We start from the raw sequence: 23235 nt of genomic DNA, 5'->3' as shown, positions 1-23235 counted from the left end.
TAGGTGCGAGGGTTAGACATGAAAGATGGTGGCTTCACGAGTGCCGCCTTCCCGCGCAAGCAAAGGGAAAGGAGGGGAGAGGAGGGAACTCGTGAGACTGCGATCAAGTGCACGCGAGGGGGCGGGTAAGTTGGCGCGCGTCTCTCGGCCGTGGCTGCGCATGCCTGTAAGCGCGACTGAGCACATACGCAGCTGCGCACTTTGCTTTAGAGGTAATACGCCGCATGTGCAAAGAGTGGGCATGCTGAGACGGCGTGGCACCATGTAAGCTGTCTTACTGCGCGTTTAGTATTGGAGGTTACGTAATCTCCAGTTTCGGTGACCCAACCCGCCGTGGTTGCTCAGTGGCTATGGTGTTGGGCTGCTGAGCACGAGGTCGCGGGATCGAATCCCGGCCACGGCGGCCGCATTTCGATGGAGGCGAAATGCGAAAACACCCGTGTACATAGATTTAGGTGCATGTTAAAGAACCCCAGGTGGTCAAAATTTCTGGAGGCCTCCACTACGGCGTGCCTCATAATCAGAAAGTGGTTTCGGCACGTAAAACCCCATAATCTAATTTTAAATTTTTCGGTGACCCGTTGGAACGAGAGGCAGACGAAGCGTTCGCTCCCCACTGCCGGTGCTTTTCCCGATAGAGTTGTCCCAGTGCGGGCGACGCTATCAGCCGCGGGAGTGGAGTGCACACAAAAGCATGGCTGACTTCGCTTATTTCGTACCGCCAAGAATATATCATCGACGTACGTGGAATGAAACCGCATCATCTATCGCCTACTCCCAAATTTATCAAAATGAATTGTTTTCTCATTCAAATTTACTTTTTTCGATTGCCGGATAATTCTGAAAATTCTGCAGCCCCTTTCCGTGTAAGAAAAAGTGATTGGCCACTGTACTTATTTGCACCAAAGGTCGAATTTCAATACAACGAAATTTTGATATAACGAAGCAAATTGCCGATTTTACCGACTTCGTTGTATCGAGGTTTAACTGCATATGTTCTATCTACTAGGCCACACACTCATCAAAGCCACACAAGTTTCAGATAACTACTGCTTGCTAGCATTTGGGGCTTTTTTTTGAGAAGGAATAGTTACTGAAAGATACTAGGACAATGTCCAGATGTCATTTGCACTGAGAAACATAAGACATGTAGAGAAAAGTGAACTACAAGATAACAATGGCAATATCCACTAAGAACTGGGCCAGCTCAGTAGGTGCCAATCATTTACTTGTGCTTGTGATGTGTCAAGTGCACGAGTGCCGTGATCGGAGTGGGTCAGCCATGCGAAGATGACAACGAGAAGCTGCAGCGGTTGCACGAGCATGCCAAAGAAAGAATTCGAACAGCAACAACAACAAGCCAGGAGAGAGAAAAGAAGAAACCGGGGAGACCTGGAACAACAAGCCTGGCATGGAGGAAGGAGTTCGCCAGCGCTCCAGGCATGCAGGAAGGTGCCGATCTACGTAGAAGAAATGAAGCCCCTGCACCGGGAGCTGAGGTGAAGCCATTGGACTTGGTGTTCGGTGTTGTGACCTCTATCGTGCCAAGTCCACCTGCTCATGTTCCTAACATTGCATCCGGATTTACTCCTGCATCAATAGATCCAGGTTGTTCGCCTGAAGGTGACCAGGATTTTTCTTCAACAGCGCCTGTCTTCAGCACCGCTTCTACTCTACAAGTGCTGCCTCCATCACCACCTCTAGTTCATCTCGCAGCCTCACTGCAGACCATGAAACTGTAGGCCTTTGCTGAACTTGATACCTTCTTTGGGGACTTAATTCTTTTTTGTGTGTTTGATTAGATTGTAGAGTTTTTTTTTCTCTTTCTGCTGGATTTTCTTTAATGAATGGCTTGTGGTGTGGTAACGAACAACTTCATGCGCTGAGGCTGTGCCTCAGCAACGATTAATTAATTGAAAGAATTTCACCACAGTGCTGTGCATACTGAATCCAACAGTGTCAATTACATGACAACATCTGACACTATCAAGAAGAAACATTGACAACATTGTGCTTCGTTGATACCAAAGGAGACAGGCTTACACATGTAGCATCAGCAAGTAAGGGGCACATAGCTTACAGTGCAAGCACCTAGGCAAGAACTGCCGCATGGAAAGCAGACAAAAGGAATCACCTCTGAGGATGAAGAAGGAGGAACCTGAGACACAGAATGGCCAAGCAGTGCAGATGAAAAACAACATGCAATGCCTGATGAGAGCTATGGACGGGGATGCTACAACACAGAGCTTGGCAACATCGCAGAACTGTATATAAGCGTCAAAAAATGTCATGCTTTATTCTATTTTTATTCTAGACTGTTATGGTGGTGGCAGCATTAAAGGTACTAGGGGAGGCAAGGGGTGTGCAAAAAGGTGCTAAAGTGGCCACAGAATGGACACTATGAAACAGCTGTCCCGGTGCCCTACTTACATGCCCATGCTGACCACCCTTGCCAATAAGAAGGCCCATTTCACGGCAGTCCTCAAGGATGGCATTCACTTTGGTTGCTGCAAGAGGAACTTTTGTTTCCTGCAAAGCACAGAAAATATACATTTTTGCCCATATTTTCTGAATAACTATAAACCTGCAAAATTAGATGGAGCACAGAGACACGTCAACAAGAAGACCTCATCACAAATGTGCCTAGTTATTGCATCAACGTTTGAAGGAGCAACTTTCATTGCACAAAGCAATGCATGAAATATTGTATGCGACACACTTGAACATAATCACTAGCAAATTAAAGTTCTTTGTAGAATTATTAGCCCCCCCCCCTCCCCCAAGAAAAATGATACAGGTGCTTATAATGACAAAAAAGACAAAGCAGATAAAGCAGTAGTGTGCAAGTGGGTGCTGTCTCTAAATGATGACTACATGCTCTCAAAGCAAGTGCAGTGAAAAGGTGCGTTGCTTAAAAGTCATGTGGCCTAAGTAGCATTTTTAGTAAGATACAAAAATGCTTTTTAGTCCATTTATGTATCAAATATATTATAAAACATATGGAGATGGTGAAATTACTGCATTTAGTATGCACATTTGTGTCAAAAGTGCCAGATATTCTAAACAAAAGAAAAATAGAAGCTTGCATGAAGATAACAATTTTTATTTTTCAAACAATTACTACTAGTTGCTGGAAAAAGCCTGGTGACACTTAACACAACTATTAAAACAAAGCAGAGTGCTACATCATAAAAACATGATTGCAACAGCAGCTTTTCCAGCTCTTTTGACTGCTAGAGGCTTGTCATAGCCACAATCTTTCAAAAGTGTCATTTTACCAATCATAACTGCACATAAGCCATATAATCAGCGACAGGTCAAGAATGCAGTAGCAAGTGCCCTTGAAAGGCTACATGTTTCCATGCACCAATGAATCGCTTCATCCTGGTCTCCCTCTCCTCCCTTCTCTGTATCCATGTCCCTGCTATCACTTTGGTCAGGCACTTTCTTGCCTTGAAACTCCTCGCCCTGCAGGGGAAGGAGCTTCTTGTTGCTAAGTGAGAGATAGCCATGCCTATCAAGGGATCAACCAGGTAATTCAGCCTTTTATGATACATCTTGTTGATGTCATGCACGAACACAGTAGTTAGATGCGTCTGCAAGGAGGTACTTTCAGGAGGTCAATGAAATCCCTCTCCTAAACACCTATTTAAATGTGTGTGTAATTGCTATGAGCTGTCCTATTCGTCCAAGCACTTGGAGATTTTGGCTGTGTGCATGTGGTGATCGACTGCAGCATGCTCATTGTTTTTCTAAACAACTGGAGCATCTCATCTTTATGCCAGTGGCATCTGTAAGGGAACTATTTCTCGAAGCATAGAAATTTGAAGGGCAAGGCATCGCACCACTTTTTTGGGAGGATCTCCTGCATTTCTTTACTTGTCTACTGACTATAGCACTGGCTATTCAAATAGACCAACAGTACCCAAAAAACACGACTTCCATGAAGTACACTAAAGTTACAATACATATACAATAAAATCTTCCTTTGCAAATGCCTTATCATTGATATATGCTACCAGGGGTGCATACTGGCACTTTTGACTAGGGAAGGCAAAATTGTAGGCTGGCCATCACACTATATTAAGCATCCTCAAATTATTCTAAAATTTCAGCACAAGTCAAACTTCTTTAAATCAAGTTTGTAAACCGAGACAAATTAAGTTCACAAAAGAATTAAGTGTAAAGTAATTTATTCATAACTTGTCTTTTAAAGCATTGACAATAGCAAGCAATGTCATATTCAGCACATAGCTTACAAAATGTGTGGATATACAAGTACATGTGAGCACTTATAAGAAAAAAAGAACTGAACACATCTGATTAGTGAATACTTATGCTGTACAGCCTTTAAATGGATTGCCTGGCAATTGTAAATTGTGAAAATTATTGACTTTTTATGAAAGGTGGTTTTCATACAAACTAGAATAAAAAGCTTGTGCAACGAATGATGCTAACATTAAAGGAGTACTGACACAAAATTGCTGGCTTGAGATGTTTGTGTTCTTCAGGTCTTATGTTATAAGGATATGTCTGGAATATGTAACAAGTCTTGTGTTATAAAAATATATGTCAACATGGCAGCTCCGTGTGGCTTTGTGACAGTTTGCAAGGACTGCTATGTCAACGATTGTTCTCTGCCAGGCTCCTTGTGATTGTGATGCTCCTTGCGACTGCCTCCTCGTGTCCGCCATCAGGAAGAGAGGCATTAGATCTGCATTACTGTTACTGTGCCAGCCATCTGCCAGCTATGCATGTGTTATGCGAATAAGCCAGCATGTGCATGGCTGTAAGTTGGCCAGGGCAATAACAATAAGCAGCCAAAAACACATTACTACTAGTAGCATTGTATGTGATGTGCTTCCAAAACACAACACAATGCCAAGGAAAGCATAGAGGAAATAAGGTTTTTTATGGAACTGCATAATTAATTAAAGATGAAGGCAAACTTACAATAAAGGAAAGGGAAATAAAAGTGGAATAAAAGAAAATTGCCCTTTCAACATTGCAGTTGTATTCTGCAGCTGTGCTTCATGCCTTGGCTCGGCTTTCTTTCCTTTCTTCAAATTTTTTTTCCTTTTACACTTATGCGTTCCTTTTCTGCCCCTTCCTCCTTCAGACAAGTAGGCATCATGTCCCTTCTGGAGGCAGTTGTCGGCCTGTCTTCAAATTTTTTGTTAATGTTTACAAATAGTAATAACAAATAATGTTCTTTGTGGCACTATATGCCTTGTGAGAGTGAAAGGAGGAAAAGCAAGTGATTATTGTTTATGTTCCTACATGCAGGACTGAAGGGCTTCTTTGGCCCCCTCCTCTTCATGCTAAGTGAAGATTTCCATTAAATGTGTGCAGTTTAACGTCACAAAACTGCACAGTGAATTATGAGATACACAGTAGTGGAGGGCTCCAGATTAATTTTGACCACCTAGGGTTCTCTAATTTTAATGAATTAAATTATGGGGTTTTATGTGCCACAAACACAATCTGATTGTGAGGCATGGTGTAGTGGGGGACTCTGAAAATTTGGACCACCTGGGGTTCTTTAATGTGCACCTAAATCTAAGTACACGGATTTTTTTACATTTCGCCCACATCGAAATGTGGCTGCTAGGGTTCTTTAAAGAATGCAGGCCTAAACCTAAGTACACGAGCATTTTTGCGTTTCATCCATATCAAAATGCGGGTGCCGCAGCTGTGAATCAAATCTGCATATAACCTTGTGCTCAGCAGAAAAATTCCATAGCCACTGAGACACTGTAGCAGGTTGAAGGTTTCCATTAGTGCGTTTCTTAAGTCCAGTTCAAAATACATGAACTGCCTCAGAACAATGAAAAGATTTTAATAAACAAGCTTCATTTTACAATGAGTCGTGGGCGGAGAGTTTTCATTTTTCCAGGGGGGGGGGGGGGAGGCAGCTTTCTGAACACCATATATATATATATATATATTTCTTGCACTTAAATAAATTTCGTGTCACCTCAAATATTTGAGCACTGAAGTGACGGCGTTATATGAGTATATACAAGACCTCATAGTAGGAGACCGTTCAATTTTGAATAAGTAAAGGCAAGACGCAAAAGACCAGGACTGAAGAAGGACACAAACGACAGGACCGACGCCGTCCTTCGCCGTTTGTGTCCTTCTTCAGTCTTGGTCTTTTGTGCCTTGCCTTTACTCATTCAAGCATGAACCAACTAGCCCAAGCAAGAGTTTTCATCATCATCATCAGCCTGGTTACACCCACTGCAGGGCAAAGGCCTCTCCCATACTTCTCCAACTACCCTGGTCATGTACTAATTGTGGCCGTGTTGTCCCTGCAAACTTCTTAATCTCGTCCGCCCACCTAACTTTCTGCCGTCCCCTGCTACACTTCCCTTCCCTTGGAATCCAGTCCGTAACCCTTAATGACCATCGGTTATCTTCCCTCCTCATTACATGTCCTGCCCATGCCCATTTCTTTTTCTTGATTTCAACTAAGATGTCATCAACTCGCGTTTCTTCCCTCACCCAATCTGCTCTTCTTATCCTGTAACGTTACACCTATCATTCTTCTTTCCATAGCTCGTTGCGTCATCCTCAATTTAAGTAGAACCCTTTTCGTAAGCCTCCAGGTTTCTGCCCCGTACGTGAGTACTGGTAAGACACAGCTGTTATATACTTTTCTCTTGAGGGATAGTGGCAACCTGCTGTTCATGATCTGAGAATACCTGCCAAACGCACCCCAGCCCATTCTTATTTTTCTGATTATTTCTGTCTCATGATCCGGATCCGCAGTCACTACCTGCCCTAAGTAGATGTATTCCCTTACCACTTCCAGTGCCTCGCTACCTACTGTAAGCTGCTGTTCTCTTCCGAGACTGTTAAACATTACTTTAGTTTTCTGCAGATTAATTTTTAGACCCACCCTTCGGCTTTGCCTCTCCAGGTCAGTGAGCATGCATTGCAATTGGTCCCCAGAGTTACTAAGCAAGGCAATATCATCAGCGAATCGCAAATTACTAAGGTATTCTCCATTAATTTTTATCCCCAATTCTTCCCAATCCAGGTCTCTAAATACCTCCTGTAAACACGCTGTGAATAGCATTGGAGAGATCGTATCTCCCTGCCTGACGACTTTCTTTATTGGGATTTTGTTGCTTTCTTTATGGAGGACTACAGTGGCTGTGGATCCGTTATAGATATCTTTCAGTATTTTTACATACGGCTCATCTACACCCCGATTCTGTAATGCCTCCATGACTGCTGAGGTTTCGACTGAATCAAACTCTTTCTCGTAATCAATGAAAGCTATATATAAGAGTTGATTATATTCCGCACATTTCTTTATCACCTGATTGATAGTGTGAATATGGTCTATTGTTGAGTAGCCTTTACGGAATACTGCCTGGTCCTTTGGTTGACAGAAGTCTAAGGTGTTCCTGATTCTATTTGCGATTACCTTAATAAATACTTTGTAGGCAATGGACAGTAAGCTGATCAGTCTATAATTTTTCAAGTCTTTGGTGTCCCCTTTCTTATGAATTAAGATTATGTTAGAGTTCTTCTGAGATTCCGGTACGCTCGAAGTTATGAGGCATTGCATAAACAGGATGGCCAGTTTTTCTAGAACAATCTGCCCACCATCCTTCAACAAATCTGCTGTTACCTGATCCTCCCCAGCTGCCTTCCCCCTTTGCATAGCTCCCAAGGCTTTCTTTACTTCTTCTGGCGTTACTTGTGAGATTTCAAATTCCTCTAGACTATTCTCTCTTCCATTATCGTCGTGGGTGCCACTGGTACTGTACAAATCTCTATAGAACTCCTCAGCCACTTGACCTACCTCATCCATATTAGTAATGATATTGCCGGCTTTGTCTCTTAACGCATACATCTAATTCTTGCCTATTCCTAGTTTCTTCTTCACTGCTTTTAGGCTTCTTCCGTTCCTGAGAGCATGTTCAATTCTATCCATATTATACTTCCTTTTGTCAGCTGTCTTACGCTTGTTGATTAACTTGGAAAGTTCTGCCAGTTCTATTCTAGCTGTAGGGTTTGAGGCTTTCATACATTGGCGTTTCTTGATCAGATCTTTTGTCTCCTCCGATGGCTTGCTGGCATCCTGTCTAACGGAGTTACCGCCGACTTCTATTACACACTCCTTAATGATGCCCATAAGATTGTCGCTCATATCTTCAACACTAAGGTCCTCTTCCTGAGTTAAAGCCGAATACCTGTTCTGTAGCTTGATCTGGAATTCCTCTATTTTCCCTCTTATCGCTAACTCATTGATCGGCTTCTTATGTACCAGTTTCTTCCGTTCCCTCCTCAAGTCTAGGCTAATTCGAGTTCTTACCATCCTATGGTCTCTGCAGCGCACTTTGCCGAGCACATCCACATCTTGTATGATGCCAGGGATAGCGCAGAGCATAAAGTCTATTTCATTTCTAGTCTCACCATTCGGGCGAGAGTAGAAATGAAATAGACTTTCTGAATGAAATAGATTTGCCCGAATGGCGAGCAAGAGTTTTACTTGAGTTCAATTTCACAGCATGATGCCTCTTGGCGGTGCAATCTTCCTTCATCTAATTGTCGCATACTTGGCTATCACTAACACTGCTTTGCCTGTCTGGTGAAACTGCAGCCCCCCCCCCCCCCCCCCCCCCTCTCTCTCTCTCTCTCTTCTTCTTCTTTTTCTGTGAGTCCACTAAACGCATGACTGCTGTTCATTTTTATTTTGAGTGAATCCAGCTTGGCCTCATTTCGATTACTGAGTGAATTATACAGTGTTCCCCAACTATCATACACCAAGACTTAAAAAAAGGGCAATTGTGTTACTCGAAGAAAACCTAGTGCATATTGTTTCTGGTACAGTGAAACAGCCGCCAGTAATTCTTTTGTTACTGAGATTTGATTAGGTGATTGCAATTAATTATGTAACTCGAGAAGTACTGTCCTAATTTTCTTTGTGTCAAGTGTCAATGAGGCATTTGTAGGCAGCCCAAAATGACATCGAAATGCGGTGTTTTTAGCGACGTACTAATTGCGTATAAGTTTTTCCGACTAGCAAAGAAACCTCACGAAGTATGAAAAATACCACGTGAGAGCACTCCCCACCCGTATCATAAACCAGTGCCCTCAAATAAGCTGATTGAAAGTAACTGCATTGCCTGTCACAAACCCGAAGAGAGAGCGCAACAGCTTGATAACGGTACAGAAGAAGCACCAACAGCAGGTTTCGCGGCTTCGCAGCTATTTGTTCCTCTCATTTCTATGTCACACTTATTATCCGTCTCTCAAGGCCGACTGATCAGAGTGATAACAAAATCCCCTTGATAACATGGCCAAAGCGCCGCTCTGACCACACACGCAATGCGAAAAGCAATGGACTAGGCATAGAATGTTTCAAAATCCTGGCTTTGCTCGCACCGCATCGAAAGAGTGTGCACAAAGCTCTATTTCGCGCCAGAAACTTGCTTCATACTAAAGCCAAATTAAAGTGACCATTTTATTTCTCATGAAAGCGTAGACGTGCTGCAAAGACAGGTTCGTGTGAAAAAATAAAAGCGATATAAACAGACCGGAAAGCGACCAATGTGTAGAGAAAAGGCAATACCGATGCGTTCCAGAAAGTAAATATAACACTATCGCTATCGACCTGTATCGTGACTAAAGAATCTCAACATACTATATATTCTTGAGCAAAGCTAGCAATAGCAATCGCTGCCACTGTAAAGCCAGCCTGGAGATTATCTGACTTCTCTAACTGTTTCAACGAGGATGCAGCTTGTGCATCGACTAGTAAGGTTTAGTAGCCAAGCTTATACGGTAAATAGAGCTGTGGCATGCTCAACGTATTTTTGTTTTTTGTTTTCTAAAAAAAGATGTGGGTCGACCTATATTGAAATTACAATTCTTAATTTCTCGGTGAGTTCAATTTATGGGGATCAACCCATATTCGTGTTTGACCTATCTTCGGGAAAATACGGTATACCTTTTCTGTCTGCTACTCTACCTGAAAGGAATACTCAGCTGTATAGCACTGACACATGCACAATGTTTTTAATTGTTAAAAGCAGCTGTACTAACCCTGTTCTCCACAAGTTCCACGCCAATCATGAGCCCTTTGCCTCGGACGTCACCGACCACAGGGTATTCTTTCCTTAGTAATTCTAAGGCATGCAGTAGTTGAGTTCCAGTCACACGGCTGTTTTCCATGCAGCCATCTTCATCCAAAACCTGTAAATGAAAGGCAAACTCACGTGGCATTAGAGGCAGCTGTGGAGAGAAAAGCATTTTAGAGCAACATAAGGCACAGGGCTTGTATGTAGCAGCTGTGCATCATGTTTATAAATACAGAGAGGTCAGATGTGAAAAAACAAAAGCAGAAAGTATGAGTACAAGTGTGAAGACAGCTGACTTCAAATAAGGCTCCCTAACCTTGCTAGCTAGACTACCGGCAGAAGCCCTTCAAGCAGGCTTGACAAATACTTGCTGCTTGCAAGGTACAAGAGCAAATGAAGCCAGTCAGTGTTAATCAGTCAATGAAGAAAATGAGCCAAGTTAGTGCAAACACATTAATAGCAATCTGTGTGTTGATGTCCTCTGTGTGAAGTGCACCTTCTCCCTCTATGACGTGAATTTTACTGGTGTAACATCATCAAGAGCTATTGTCAATAATGTCAAGCACATTCCTTTATCATTGTCCTCATTGCATGGACAACATAAAGAAGTGGTGCAAGTTTTTATGCAAGGTTATTCCACATGGTGGCCTAAATTCTGTCACTGGCCGTGTTTGTTCTGGATTTCAATATGTAGTCCCCATAGTGCTTTACTAGGATGCAGGAATGCTGTATTCAACTCTATGTTGATCAGCATGTTCTACTGGAGACAATGCTGGTGCGAGACAGTTGTGCTTCTGTGCATGAGCTTCCAGATTGGCAAGCCATCGATACTTGGACATATTGCCATGCAGCAATGACAACTGCAGACATGAGTGATGTACGATCCTTCATTTGGCTGTTTGGCAATTGCTAAGGCTTCGTTGGCATTGCAAGAGGTCATAAATAAGCAGGATCTATTCAAAGTAATGAAAAGCAAGACAAGTGAGTGGCGATGTTCTGCCTGTCTGATAGCACATGCTTAGAAGCAACAGAAATACTCCCTCTTAACCAATGGCACCTCTTGTAAACAGAGCTTGAACTGCATTTCTTCCATGTCCAGAAAGCTATGGCAGGGGCTTTGCAAGGCAAAGCATCCGTGTCCCCTGCTATATGGATGAAATATTTCTGGCAGCAAAGCAGTGAAACATGTAATGCATAGGCAATCGTTAGTGCAGGTCCTAAATTTCCCCATTTAAATAATGTGAAATGAAATGCTCTCATGAGCCAACCCTATTCCACTAAAACGCATAGGATTTTAAAGAAAATGTCAAATTATATTAACTGACTGTTGCAGAAGCTTTATATAGGCTTTAAAATGTGTTATGAAAAATATTTAAAAAAATCTCAACACTTTACAAAATGCAATGCTACATTTACTGATAGAACTCCATAAGAAGGACATTGTCGCACTCCCTACCATTTATCTCATAAACAGTTGGAAGTGGATAAAATAAGTGTGCTACATTGTGAGTTACACAAACTTGTTACATCAGTGCACGTTTTGCAAAATAGCATTTGTGAAAATTACTGGGTAGCTAAAGCTTAGTGCTAGGCATCAAATTTTTCTGCTTTAACCGCTCTTATCAGATGCAGTTCATAAAACTGACTTGTCCATCTGTCTGTCTGGCCATCCACCTGTTCCTCCCAAATCTGTCATGTTTTATTTTTTATTTTTTCACTACCTTTTCTTAAGGTGAGCTAGGAGCTTGTAAACTTGACGTTTGTTTTGAACCATTGTGTTTTTCATCACTTTCCATAAAATAGTTGATGGTTTAAATAGAGATTCTGTAACTAGTAATCTGAATTATATTATGCAACAAACCTCATTCAAATCCATTTTTGTAGATGCCTCATGAGAGCATTTCTGCATTTCATGTATGTATGAAATGTTAAAATTAAAGTTGGGCCCAAGCAAAACTCTTTCTCTAAGCAAATTGCTGGAAGGTAAGTCCTTCTGATCACTACGTGATACATTTAAGTGTTCTGCATAATGTATTATAAGGTTTTAAAAATCTGCTTCGCTGCCGATCGCAGCAGTGTCACTCCCCTGCGTTTTCAGCCGGCCCGTCACAATCTACATAGCAAGTGCATGACGTCATTCGGGCGAGCTAACTGATTGGCTGCCCATGTTCTGTCATTGACAATTTTTCCAAGTTTACGGTGAACAAATTTTTATAATAGTTGAAAGGTTGCATTAATTTGTTTCTATATAAAAAGAAAAGCAAGAGAAAGAGAATACTTAATGACAATTTATCACTACACTCAAGCACTTCTGGAACACAATACGTGTCATCTGCTTGCATTACAATGTGCTCTGCGATGGCGTGAGCTGCACGGTCAGTATTGGCCTTGAGGTGTCTTTTCGCGAGGACCATAAATTGCCCTTATTGAATTGTGGACTGCAAGTCTAGCGATTAGTGACATGTGAAGCTGTGACATAGTGTCCTTCTGCATGTCAACAGGCAAGTGGAGTGGCTGCAGTGCACTGGGCATCACTGCAGTGCATTGAGCTCAGTGGGAATCGACGGCTAGGCGGCTAGCGGAAAGGTTGGAAAGGCTTCACGCGCCGGCTCCAAGACACCGGAATTAGATGTCACGACATCACATCATGACACAGAGTCAATGAATTGCTCAGCGAACAAGTTGAGTAGGAGAAGCACGGCTAGGAAGGAGGCTAACTTGTAAGTATCTGTAGCTCTCTTAATATGAGATGCTTCACTTAAATTGTGGCGCGAATGTTTTACTGTAGCTGTACCCCATGCGTATATAAAATTTGTCCAAACCGTTGCAGGGACCCTTTAACAACTACTTTTTTTTTCCCCATCACTTTAATGTCTGAGTCGATATCTGTTTTCCAGGAATATTCCACACTTCTACTTGCATTGCCAGGCAAGTTACTGGAAGTTATTTCTGCACCTGAAAACACAGCAGTCGCCTGTTTCAAAAAGGTCAACAATTGCATCTCTGATTCACGAACAAACTGCATGGCACTTCCACTGCCTGTGAAAATTACAGAGAGTAGCAGTCAGCAACTATGAACCTTGGAATTTGTGTGTTTTGCTCAAACAAAATATTTATGCTGCATCTGAATTTGGCCCACATCTTTTTCAGTGTTCTAAGATGATGGGCCTATGTATCCATTTACGACTTTCTATCACTGCTCGCACAACTGTCTGTTCTCATACTAAATAATGAACTAAGAGGCCTAGGTTAGCAATGGAATCAGCTGCTGAAAAGGCCCGCAAAAATGTGGCAGTTAAGCTTCAACAGAAGTGTAAAGAAGGGCCACTTAGGCGACTGACATCAACAACAGCTGACCCAACAGCAGTTGCCACAGGGTTGCCACCAAATGTGTTGAAAAAGCTAGCTGCATCCAAGGCTTTGGCAATTTCAGGTGTTGTGACGACTGCAGCAAGTGGAAAGCCATTGCCAATGCCTTTTGCCATGGTCACTGAAACAATTGTAAGAAAAATACATTTCAAAGAGCTGCACATAGCAAGCATGTTCAAAAACTGCAGTTTAGCAGTTGCTTCAGCTCATAACATGCTTACACTGCTGACCAAATGGCTTTATGCATGTGTTACTACAATTTAATAATTCAGCCATGTGTGTGAATTGTTATTTGTATTCCCAAAAATTTAAGAAAGGGGAGTTCCACAGAAGTCATTCCTCAAAACATTATGAAATTTTATCAGATTTATTTGAACATATAATACCAGCATAAATTGAATCTAAAAAATTAATGGGACCAGCATTTTAATACGTTTTTAATACTCTGCAAATAATATTTTATATAATAATAATATTTAAATAATAATAATAATAATAATTTAATACTCTGCTTTTAATACGTTTTTTCTTGCATCAATTTTCAGCCGCGAGGATCAATAATAATAATAATTTAATACTCTGCTTTTAATACGTTTTTTCTTGCATCAATTTTCAGCCGCGAGGATCATACCAATGTACCTGATGTTGCTGAATTCATGGAAAGTATTGAAATCTCGGTGGAGGGAATTGCATGTCTTATTAATAGTCTCAGGTTACCTACTTCATCTGGTGTTGATTATATTAGTTCCAAGATATTAAAAAATACCATTTCTATATCCACTAACATTCTGTACCATATATTCAAGCAGTCTTTGTTGTCGGGACAGCTGCCTAATGACTGGAAAATGGCCAAAATCATACCCATATTTAAAACTGGGGATAAAAACTTCCCAGGAAATTACCATCCAATTTCATTGACCTGCATTTGCTGCAAGGTGCTCGAACATGATGTTACTGTGAAGGAAAGGAAGAAGTTGGATTGGGCTAGAGGAAGACGAAGTCTGGCAGTTGTCTGAACGCCATTAACCTCAGTTGTAAATATACATTATTTTACACTCATGGGCCTGCTTTCTTGCTGCAACATTTTGATGGAGGTGCGGGGTACAATCACGGAACTTCGCAGCGGACGTCATCTACCTGCCGCCACAATGGCAAATCAACCGACACAAGCGACAACGCCTCAGCATCCCGTGCCAACGGTCATCCTCACTCATCCGCGGGACCCAGGGACATTTTGTGGCACGGACAACGCCGATGTCAAGGACTGGCTTACGATGTACGAGCAAGTGTGCGACAACAACAGGTGGGATCCAACAATGATGCTAGCAAACATGATATTTTATCTAAGAGGAACTGCGAAGCAATGGTACGACACACACGAAGCTGACCTAACGAGCTGGGATGTCTGCAAAGAAAAAATTCGAGACCTGTTTGGCAGACCTGTCGGTCGTCAGCTGGCAGCAAAAAAAGAACTTGCGTGCTGCGCTCAGACATCCACAGAATCCTATGTCATGTACATACAGGATGTGCTGGCCCTCTGTCGCAAGGCTGATAACAACATGACCGAGGCTGACAAGATTGGCCACATACTGAAAGGTATTGCAGACGATGCCTTCAATCTCCTGATGTGTAAGTATTGTGCCACTGTGGATGCAATTGTAAAGGAGTGCCGGCGCTTCGAACAAGCGAAGGGCCACCGTGTCGCTCAAACTTTCGACCGATTGCCCAATACCGCCGCGACATCTTCTTGCGAAGACCCGCCATGGTTCGTTCAGCCCGCAGGACCGGAAGATATCACGCGCATCGTTCGCCGTGAGCTTGAGGCCATGGCTCCGGCTCCAGTTCGTCCCGACTGTCGGGAAAGCGTGCCCGCTATCTGCCTTATACAAGCGGTCGTTCGGGAGGAAATAGCAAGTTTGGGCATTCCATCTCTCTGCTCGGTCCGCCATACAAACACCTACCAGATTTCTCCGGCCGCTCGCTCCCAGACGCAAAGCTTTCCGCCACTCCGTCGCAACCCAGCTGACTGGCGCACTGCGGATGATAAACCCATCTGCTTTAATTGTTACGGTATTGGACACATCGCCCGTCATTGCCGCAACCACTGGTCGTCGCCTCCTCGGTGGTCGTCTCCGAGTCACTACCGCCAACTACCGGACAATCGTACTTTCTCGCTTTATAAGCCGACTAGGAACATCAACACCGACAGTGCTCCACCAAGATCCAGCCGCTCCCCATCTCTGCAAGGTCATAGGTCCCGTTCGCCTCTCGTTCACCGCTCTTCGTCCCCTTCTGCAACCGGTCGCTTCGCTTCGGGAAACTAGGCGGTGCAGCTCCCGGAGGTGAAGCTGCAACTCCGACCCGGCCCTCAAATCCTCTGTTGACCCTGCCTACATGTGGAAACCTACTGGACATTGAAGTTGATAGTGTTCTTGTTAGATCTCTCGTTGATACAGGAGCGCAGCTTTCAGTTATGAGTGCTGCTCTCCGCCGAAGGCTCAAAAAGGTTCTGACACCCGCCATACCTGGCACTGTGCGAGTCGCCGATGGGAGTACTTCACCTGTCCTTGGAACGTGCACAGCACGTGTGACCATTGGGGGCCATTATACCGTTGTTCTATTTATCATCCTTGAACACTGTCCGCACGACCTAATTCTCGGCCTCGACCTCCTTTCGAAGCACTCTGCCCAAATTGACTGCTCCGCAGGTGTTGTACAGTTGGATCTGCCGCTTCCTGCCGACGCAACAACTTGTGCTTCACACCGCCTATGTTCTGCTGAGTTTGCAAGACTGTCTCCACAGGCGGCTACAAATGTCCTCCTGACGCCCTGTCCTCCCGTGCCTGATGGCGAGTACGTCGTGTCGCCACTTACTGACGTGGTTTTGTCGTGCAATATTGCCTTGCCGAGCACCTTAATCCGGATCCGCGAAAACTGCACTCGCGTGCCCATCCTCAATTTTGGATTTTTGTCGCATGTGCTGCCAAACAGTATCGCCATAGCACATGTCACTCCTTTGGAAGAATTTGAGGTTTCTTCTTTGACCTCTCAGTCCTTCCTCAGTACCAACGGACCTTTGTCACCCACTCCTCCGCACTCGACGCCTGCTGACGATGTTTCTAAGATGATCGGCCCTGACCTTCCTTTCGAGCAAACAGCAGCTCTTCGTCACCTCCTGTCATCTTATCGGGACATCTTTGATTTGGACGACCGCCCACTTTGCCAGACATCTGTTGTCACGCATCGCATCAACACCGGTGACGCCAGCCCCATTCATTGGCGCCCATATCGTGTCTCCGCGACAGACGAGATCGCCCCAGTCGGTCAGCCTTCAGTGCCTCCCAACGTCACCAGCGATGTTGTTCACGTCACCAGGCTGAAGCCCTACGTCCCCCAAGTAAGTGATGCTCTATAACTTGCACCGGGACGGAGCTACTCCGCCGGGAGGGTGATGTTACGGTGAAGGAAAGGAAGAAGTTGGATTGGACTAGAGGAAGACGAAGTCTGGCAGTTGTCTGAACGCCATTAACCTCAGTTGTAAATATAAATTATTTTACACTCGTGGGCCTGCTTTCTTCCTGCAACAATATAATTGCTTCTCATATTTATAATCACCTAGAGTCCAATAATTTTTTTTTTCACCATCAACATGGTTTCAGGAAAGGATTATCATGTGAGACACAGTTACTTGAATTCACGACTGACCTGCACCTTTACATGAACAATAACCAGCAGACCACATTGCATTTTCCTTGACTTTTCCAAAGCATTCGATCATGTAGCCCATTGTCACCTTATTGCAAAATTAACTGCATTTCGAATTGACTCCTTCACACTATCATGGCTTCGCAATTTTCTTTCGAATCGTCAACAGTTCACAGTAGTTAACAACATTGCTTTGTCTCCTTCTTACGTTACTTCTGGTGTGCCTCAGGGCAGCATTCGGGGCCCATTACTCTTCCTAAATTATACAAATGATTTGCCACCTAATGTTTCTTCTCGCTTACATATGTTCGCTGATGACTGCATCATTTACAGATAAATTAACAGTACTGATGACCACCTGGCCCTTCAAAATGATCTTAGCCTAATTCATAATTGGTGTAACACCTGGTTAATGGCTCTAAATGTATCAAAATGTCAGGTAATTTCTTTTAGTCGTAAGCGTGACCACTCACATTTTTCATACGTCAATGATAAAGAATTGTGACATACAGTATCATATAAATATTTGGGCGTTCACCTAACCGAAAACGTCTCCTGGACAGACCACATTGCAGCCATCTGCACAAAAGCTTCAAGGACATTAGGTTACCTATGTCTTAATCTGGGTAATTCACCTTCCAACATCCACAAATTGGCCTATCAAACATTTGTTTGTCCACAGCTCAAGTATGCATCATCCATTTGGTCCCCACATCCTACCTACTTAATCGACATGCTTGAATCAGTCCAGAACCGAGCTGCCCGTCTCATCTCGCGTAATTATAGCCACCACTCCAGCGTAACGCAAATCAAACTTGATCATTCCCTCCAGCCTTTGGATCTTCGCCGTACTATCGCTCTGTTATCCTTGTTCCACAAATATGTTTATAATGCCACACAATCCACACTGCATATCCAGGTCGCCTCAAACACATCTTGCCGATTAAATAACTACTTAAGTTTTGCGCTTCTTCCCCCCCCTTGCGCGCATGTACGCTACGACACATGCTTTTAACTTTTCTGCACTCCCTGTGGCCATTCACTTGTGGAACAATCTTCCTGATAACATTGCTTCCGAGTCAGGTTAAAAAAAATTTCATCATCTCCTACACAAGCATTTTTCATAATAGCACTTACAAATCACTTTATCTTGTTTTTTGTACTTGGCAATGTGCTTCGAACTTCTTGCGATGTTTTTATTTATATTTATGCATTGCTATCTCGCTCTTATCAATTGGTATTTTATGCTGCATCACGTGTTCACTCTTATGCCCTGAATATATTATTACTTTTTCGCGTCTCTTTCCCGAAATATCCCTTGAAGCATTGTATTCCTTGATCAGTTCATTTTTCATGTATTGTACTATCTAGTATTAGTGCCTTACATTAATTTTACTCTTGTTCTTTCCTTGAAGTGTGCCTTTGTGGCATTTTATTACTTCAGTTTTTCCTTTTTCATGTTTTGATCTTTCTAGTAATGTTGAAGAGCCCTGCATTGGGACGTATCTTTTGTACCAGACTTCAGAAGGCTACTCACTCTTCTTTTTTTTTGCCTTTGATTTTGTAACCCCCCTTACACAATGCCCCCATAGGGCCTGTAAGGTATTTTAAATAAATAAATAAACAAATTTCTGCATTGCTCAATTCCAACACATGCTCCTACAGTCAAGCGAGAAATTGGTTTTATAAAATAGATTTTGAAGCAAGGTACATGAGTGTGTGCACAAGGAGGCAAGAGAAGCAAAGGATCAACTAGCCTACTGAGAAAGAAGGCCTTAGTCTGCCCCATAGCTTTTAATGTCCCGTAGAGGATACATATGTGACTGTAAAAGGAAAGTAATTTGGAACGATGGCCTACACTAGTGAACTTGAGAGCACAAAACTGAATGCAAGTGATCGTTTTCCCTTATGACTGAACAAGTATTCCAGAATAGCTGTTTCAGAGGTTTTGCAGATACCTGGTATGAAGGGCACATAAGGTGGCCGAAATTGCCGAGAGGAAGGGAGAGCTTTGCTAATAGGGACCACTGCATACCCCTCTGGCAAGCTCTCGTGCACAGCTCTCGTGCACAGCTCTACTATAGGCAGCCTTCACAAAATATCTTGGCTTCTTTCAGTGGCTCTTGCTCGAGTCCCAAGGACATGTGGATGCAGTGAGTAGGTACTTTCACATTCGTTACCCTCAACAGTTCACTGGTTCCCTTCTAAACAAGAGTTTCTTACAATATCACCCAGAGGAAAAATGCAAGTTTTCTAACAGGTGCTGTGCCACTAAGGGATTGCCGAGATGTGGGCATGTGAGGGTTGTCCTGGGTGTTGCTTATCTTAAAACTTGGTAATTTCCACACAAATAATGCTTTCTTTAGTATAAAATCATCACACAAAGTCTTGGTTTGCATGTCCAAAAAAAATCTCCTCCATGAGCCTTCATGGACACAAAAGGTCTCACTAGTTATCTTATAATCAGCATGTGTAGCATATTATCATGGCAGCCTTTATTTAGTGGAGCCAAGGCATGGCTGGAGCTCGAGCTTGATTTGAAGAAAGATTTGCCAAAGAAATAGGGCAGACGTTTTGCTTAGATGACTGCTGAACATAAATATGTTGTGCTGCATGGTATGTGCAACCTAAAGCATTACAGATACATTGCACCTAACCCTTCCTGTTCCTTCTCATGTTGTCCTTTTTTTCATGCACAATATATCTGTGTGTCTACCAAAAAGAACATGCTGAAGGAAGACTGGTGCTAATGAATAGGAACCAGGAGCTGACATGTCCAGTGGTGGAGCAACTGCGCCAATCCGCCTTTTTCATTTTCCTGTGCTGCCCTCTGCCGCACATTGCTGGAAATGTTTTGGAAGGGTGCTGGGGCTTCCGCTGGTTGATCTGTGCACCTGCGCCCACATGTGCGTCAGTTGTGCATTTCATGGATTGCGAATCATTATTAATGGCTTCTCCGGTCAGAATGCTGTTCCTAGAAGCCATGAGGCACTCAATGACTACTGGGTGAGCAGGACTGAGTACGCTGTTGTGCGAACAGTGCGGCAGATAAAGGCACGCTGAGTTCCCTTTGCAGACACAGCTGCCTTGGAGTTTGTTGTCGCTGATTTCTGCACTTGGAGCTCGCGTTTCGTATTCCTTTTAAACATTATTTTGAAATTCCGCATATTCAAGTAGCCTTCGAGAGCAGCCTTTTATGCCATATTTATAAAAGCGGTGCACTTGTTTACATCGACATCTACAGACACAAATCATTGTTAGCATCGAATATTGTGGAAAAGCTGCATTGCTGATACGAAGTAATGTCAAAACGTAGCAAAACATACATATCTGTGCATATGTGCCGTGTTGTTCCACCCCGAGACGAGTCAATATGAGTAGCCGAACCACTTAAACAACGGCTAAATATTACGGGCTGTTAACTTATTTCTGATTATTTCTGATTCTCGCTTTTCTTTAACTCCATCATACTTAGAGGTTGCGCGTACCATAAAACATTAGAGAAAACTGTGCTCGCATAAATTAAGGTCTCATTTATAGGCTGTGTTGTTCTTTCATGAAAACGCGGATGCCATCACTGACGCCATTGGTATAACTGAGTGAGACGGTTGTTTATGCTGCTTTATACCGAATGCACCGTCTCTTGTTTCCTGTTTGACGCAGAGGTAAACAGTACATCTCTGGAATTGAGAAATGTGTCAGCATAACAACACGTACAGGCCCACCCATCTACGTAGCGAATGTGACCGGCAGCCTATAGGTACGGTGACGTACAGATGTTGGCACAGCGCTGTGTCACCGCTTCCCGCTTATTGTGTACGCGCCGTGCGAAGTGAAGTGTAGTTGATTTAAAATCGCTAAGGACAGAACTGAACTATAAAAGCAGTTTCTTTCATTCTAACTGCTTACATATCAGTTCAAGTCCGCCGGTAGTGGGTGCACGAGCATGACGCCACCATGCTTAACCTTCGCTGAACAGGGTCAACATTGGCTCAAACTTCATGTGCACGGCTTGAGAGGGTTGAAGCTTGCGCATTTCTACTTCATAGGCACGTTCTAACTCACTTTGAGCGCGATTAATTATATATGCAAGTGAAGGCGCTGTCACTATATCGCATTGTCAGTTCGATATCCGATCGTGCAGGGTTCGGTCGAATGGTGTTCGGCACACTAACTTTGTTGGTGCCATTGACAAGAAAGCCCATCGCAGTGCGACAACTCGCACACATCGGTTGTGTCGTCAGCCTGGTATGATAAAATGCTTTCAGTGACGCACTGTACTGAATAGTCAGTCAATCGTTGATGTGAGCGTCTTGTCGGTCTCGTATCGACCCAGCGTTACCGCGCCTTAAACGAGTATGTGAAGTCAGGCACGCCCTGCCACCACCAGCAAATGAGGATCACCACTGCAAGGAGACTTCATCAGCAATGTGATGTTTTTAAGTGTTGCCGAAGTGTAACACACAGGTTTTTCATTCAATTTGCTAGCCATGCATCAATGAAAGGCAGCAACTACCTGGCTCACGGTGCGGTCCGAACCACTCAGACGAAGCGCTGGCCGCTTTCTAAAGTGGAGTTTCAGTCTTACGCTACTTATGTTTTCCGCACCGCAACGACGTCAAGCTACTATATTGGAGTTTCAACACAGTATATGACACGAGTGTCTGCAATGGCGTGCATCCGAGCACTTATTATTATTATTATTATTTTCGGGGTACTTTCAGGCGCGTAGTAATGCGCTCAACACTTCCAAAACATTTTGTGACTAATCTGCTAGGGCAGGGTGCATGTGCCATCGCGCCATGAAAAAGGCAGATTGCACCAAACAACGCCGAGAGCGAGCCTTTGTGCCGTCCTGTGCCAAAACAGCATTTTAGTGGAAAATTGCACTGAGCCTGCACCAAACATGCATAAAAGTGAAACCTTCCTTCCATCGATGCTGCGCAGCTAGCAAAACTGAAATAAAAACCAACAGCACGCTATCATCATCATGATAGAAGGAAGCAGAGGCCCTTCCATTGAGTTTCTGTATGGGTCCGTCGGAGACGTCTGATTCGTCATTCGCGCATTTTTCTCTGATGGACGTACAATGTAGTTCTGCTGTACCGTCATGCCGGTGCTTTATTTCGGTGTTCATCAAACCTGCGTGGTACTGCGCAGTTTGTGAAAGGAGGATGTCACATTCTAGCATTAAAGGGACACTAAAGGCTGATGCTAAGTAGACGTTGACTGTTTAAATACTATTGCAGAAACCTCGCAACGCTTGTTTCCTGCCAAGAAAAGACTTAGTTTACGAGAAAACTGTATCTGAAGGGTCCGACTACCTTTATCACAATTCAAATGTCCCACCACCCAAACAAGGGAGTGGCGACGTTGCATACGCCATCACCACCCTTTGTTGCCATTGGTAGGGTGCCGTCGGTGAGTAAAGCCGCACCCGACCGATCGTGGTACCAAGCCAAGACAGAGCGGTGGATTCGCCGCTGCAGCTGCTTTTTAGTCAAGTGGCGTAGATTGTTTGAGCATATCACGACATCACATGGAAGTTGAATTCTCTGCTACTTACAATTTGTACGAGTTTCGCGAGCCAGCAAAACTAGCGAAGCACTACGCGATAACTGAACCACTGAAACGCAAAAGCATGGGCGGCACGGAGTTGAGCGAAAACGAAACCTTTCGACAACCTGTGTCATTGTTAAGGTTAATTTCAATTAGTTCCTTTTTTCTAAAAAGGATATAGAACTGGACAAGTAGCATTTTATTTCGACTTATAATACAATACAAGGATGTTTTTTGCAACGAGTGGTTGAGTAATAGTCACAAAATTTAACTGAGGAGTGCTTTCGTCATCGGGCAAGTACTTGAATATCCCAGAGGAGTCTCTAATCATGTCCTGCATTTACCTCAATTTCTCGATCATTAAGGCTCTGTTCGCGATAATATTGACGCCTTAGAGATTCTCGTGCACTAATCTATCACTTTAGCTCGACTTAATATTTGCCTTTAGTGTCCCTTTAAAGGTAAACTTTTTCAATGTTTATGGGTGATAGCGGGACTTTGC

General features: G+C 43.4%; 1 protein-coding gene across 6 annotated transcripts in view; it reads right to left on the bottom strand.

The window, feature by feature from the left end:
- The window catches only part of LOC126547302 (alanine--glyoxylate aminotransferase 2, mitochondrial), a 62488-nt gene that overhangs the window by 16411 nt on the left and 22842 nt on the right, over positions 1-23235 (bottom strand). For all 6 annotated transcript variants that reach the window (XM_055062773.2, XM_055062774.2, XM_055062772.2 and 3 more), the window contains 3 exons: positions 13442-13590; positions 10066-10215; positions 2431-2529 (listed from right to left, as the gene is read on the bottom strand). In XM_055062773.2, coding sequence (XP_054918748.1) covers positions 2431-2529; positions 10066-10215; positions 13442-13590 — 398 coding nt within the window. The remainder of the gene's footprint in view (positions 1-2430; positions 2530-10065; positions 10216-13441; positions 13591-23235) is intronic.

This window comes from Dermacentor andersoni, chromosome 1 (genome assembly GCF_023375885.2).
Source record: "Dermacentor andersoni chromosome 1, qqDerAnde1_hic_scaffold, whole genome shotgun sequence".
Lineage (NCBI taxonomy): Eukaryota > Metazoa > Arthropoda > Arachnida > Ixodida > Ixodidae > Dermacentor > Dermacentor andersoni.
The sequence above is the reverse complement of the archived record's forward strand: the minus strand, read 5'-3'. Positions and strand labels throughout refer to the sequence as shown.